This window comes from Pundamilia nyererei, unplaced genomic scaffold (genome assembly GCF_000239375.1).
Source record: "Pundamilia nyererei isolate P.nyererei 1_Seehausen unplaced genomic scaffold, PunNye1.0 scaffold00016, whole genome shotgun sequence".
In the NCBI taxonomy this organism is placed as follows: domain Eukaryota; kingdom Metazoa; phylum Chordata; class Actinopteri; order Cichliformes; family Cichlidae; genus Pundamilia; species Pundamilia nyererei.
The window spans coordinates 3,962,517-3,964,580 of record NW_005187417.1 but is presented as its reverse complement, the minus strand read 5'-3'; the positions used below and the strand labels follow the sequence as shown (position 1 = coordinate 3,964,580).

Here is a 2,064-nt window from a genome sequence, read left to right as displayed (position 1 = left end):
TTATACATACACCTGTTAAAAGACGTGCAGCAGCATTTACCATACCACGAGGCCTTCCAGACTCTTCGTCAACTCTTGATGGAGACACAACTAAATGTGTTCTTTTCGAGCAGCTGCACTATTTTGGCTCATTGGATGAAATGGATCCATTTCAGATGTTGCTCATTTGCTAAATGTGTCTGAGTAAAGACTGTGCAGAAATACCCAGCCAAATAATCTATTAGTCAAATATTTGAATGTCTCTAGAATCGGTCTTTATTAGTCATTTAACAGAGGCTTTTGGGCAGACCAATGGAAGGAATGATTCTCACCATTCCAGGAGATTACATTTTCAATAGTTCTTTTTTAGATGTTTTCCACAAAGAGATTAGAAGACAACAGTAGAAAATATAATAAATGTCATGAAACGCCGTGTGGCAGGCAGGAGATGAGGACTCAAAGTGCACGACTCACAGACTCAAGGAATTAACTCAAAACCACAGCTTTATTTGCTGGTCACAGAAAAACGGGCATACAAAGTAAACTAAACTGGGAAACAACAAACCAAAACTCACAGGGCGCTCCACACAGCAAGAGGGACGACACAACACTGACTCAGAGAAACACAAGGTTTAAATACACTGGGAAGTAATGAGGGGAATGAGACACAGAAGGAGGGCACGGCTGGGAGAAATCAGGACTGACGAGACAAGAAAAGCAGGACGCATTCACATAAGACACGGACCTTCAAAGTAAAACAGGAAGTATAACACAGACACGCGAACTTGACACGGTGGAGACAGCAACTAAGAAACACAGAGACATAAACCATAAGGCAGAGGACTCTAAGAACCGAGAGGCACAGAGGGAAACTCAAACATGCAGACACAGACTTACACAGAACAGAGGGCACATAGAGAAACATGAAGGGCAAGGGATCGAAACTAGAAACCATCGAATAACTCACACAAGTACAATAATACAAAAATCACAAAGAAGTAAACATGCTGGGTCAGGAGACAATAAAATATCAAATGGATACAAAACCTATACACAATATATATCTTGATGCGTAAATATGCAAATGGAAAATGTTTTTCATCACAGTGGTGCACATCAAATAAGCCAGAACAACTAAGACACACAAAAGACCTTGAAGCCTGCATGTGAATAAACCTGAGTCATCACTGCACAGTGTCTGTAAGGGATTATTCGAATAAGACTGTTTTATTGTCAGCTACATGTAATGAGAGTAATAAAAAGTAGTTCCTGCCTTCGTGTGTTGCCAGGCTCTGATTGTGGACCAGCTGAGCATGAGGATGTTGTCATCCTGCTGCAAGATGACAGACATCATGACAGAGGGCATCACCAGTAAGAGCCCATCACATTTAACTATTTCTTTGAACTGCGAGGCTTATTTTGTTCGTACCTGCGACTCTTTAACATGTCTGTGCCTGTTTCTGTAGTTGTGGAGGACATCATGAAACGACGAGAGCCACTGCCGAGCCTGGAGGCCATTTACCTGATTACACCCACAGAGAAGGTAGGGATACTCCTTCTTTTACCTATAGAGGCACATCCCTGTCAACAGGTATGCACTTTTAGAAGAGAGATCCGACAAGCTGCCATATTAAGCTGTTGACTTAGTCAAGAAAGATCGCTCATGCTTCTTAGTTTCCATGATCTATCTTTACATCCAAATTTCCTTTATTTGTTGAAAGTTGTACAGAGTTTATAATATACCTCAAGTTGAATGTTGCAGACCATGAGAGAGAGAGGCTGCAGAGCTTGGTCATCAGGGAGGGACTCAGAGTAACGGTTATCCCTCAACTGAAAGGTGTCAGTTAAGGTAGTTCTGGTATCTGATTAGGATGCTCCTGAATACCAAGCATTAGTGCCCAGAGCAGCTCTGGGACATTCTGGAGAGATTGTGAGTCCTACCTGGCTGATGTTCCCTCGGAAGAACTAGAGGTGGTGGCTGGGTGGAGGGAGATGTAGGCATCTTGGCGCAGACTGCTGCCCCTGCAACCCGGACTGGGATAATTGGAATCAGAATCAGCATACTTTAGCAGCGATAGATGGATG

At 42.8% G+C, this 2,064-nt stretch overlaps 1 protein-coding gene across 1 annotated transcript in view; it reads left to right on the top strand.

Moving 5' to 3' along the window:
* Positions 1-2,064, top strand: part of stxbp1a (syntaxin binding protein 1a) — a 30,412-nt gene that overhangs the window by 14,225 nt on the left and 14,123 nt on the right. Inside the window, exons 3-4 of the mRNA XM_005725589.2 lie at positions 1,269-1,350; positions 1,446-1,522. Of these exons, the coding sequence (XP_005725646.1) occupies positions 1,269-1,350; positions 1,446-1,522 (159 nt within the window). The remainder of the gene's footprint in view (positions 1-1,268; positions 1,351-1,445; positions 1,523-2,064) is intronic.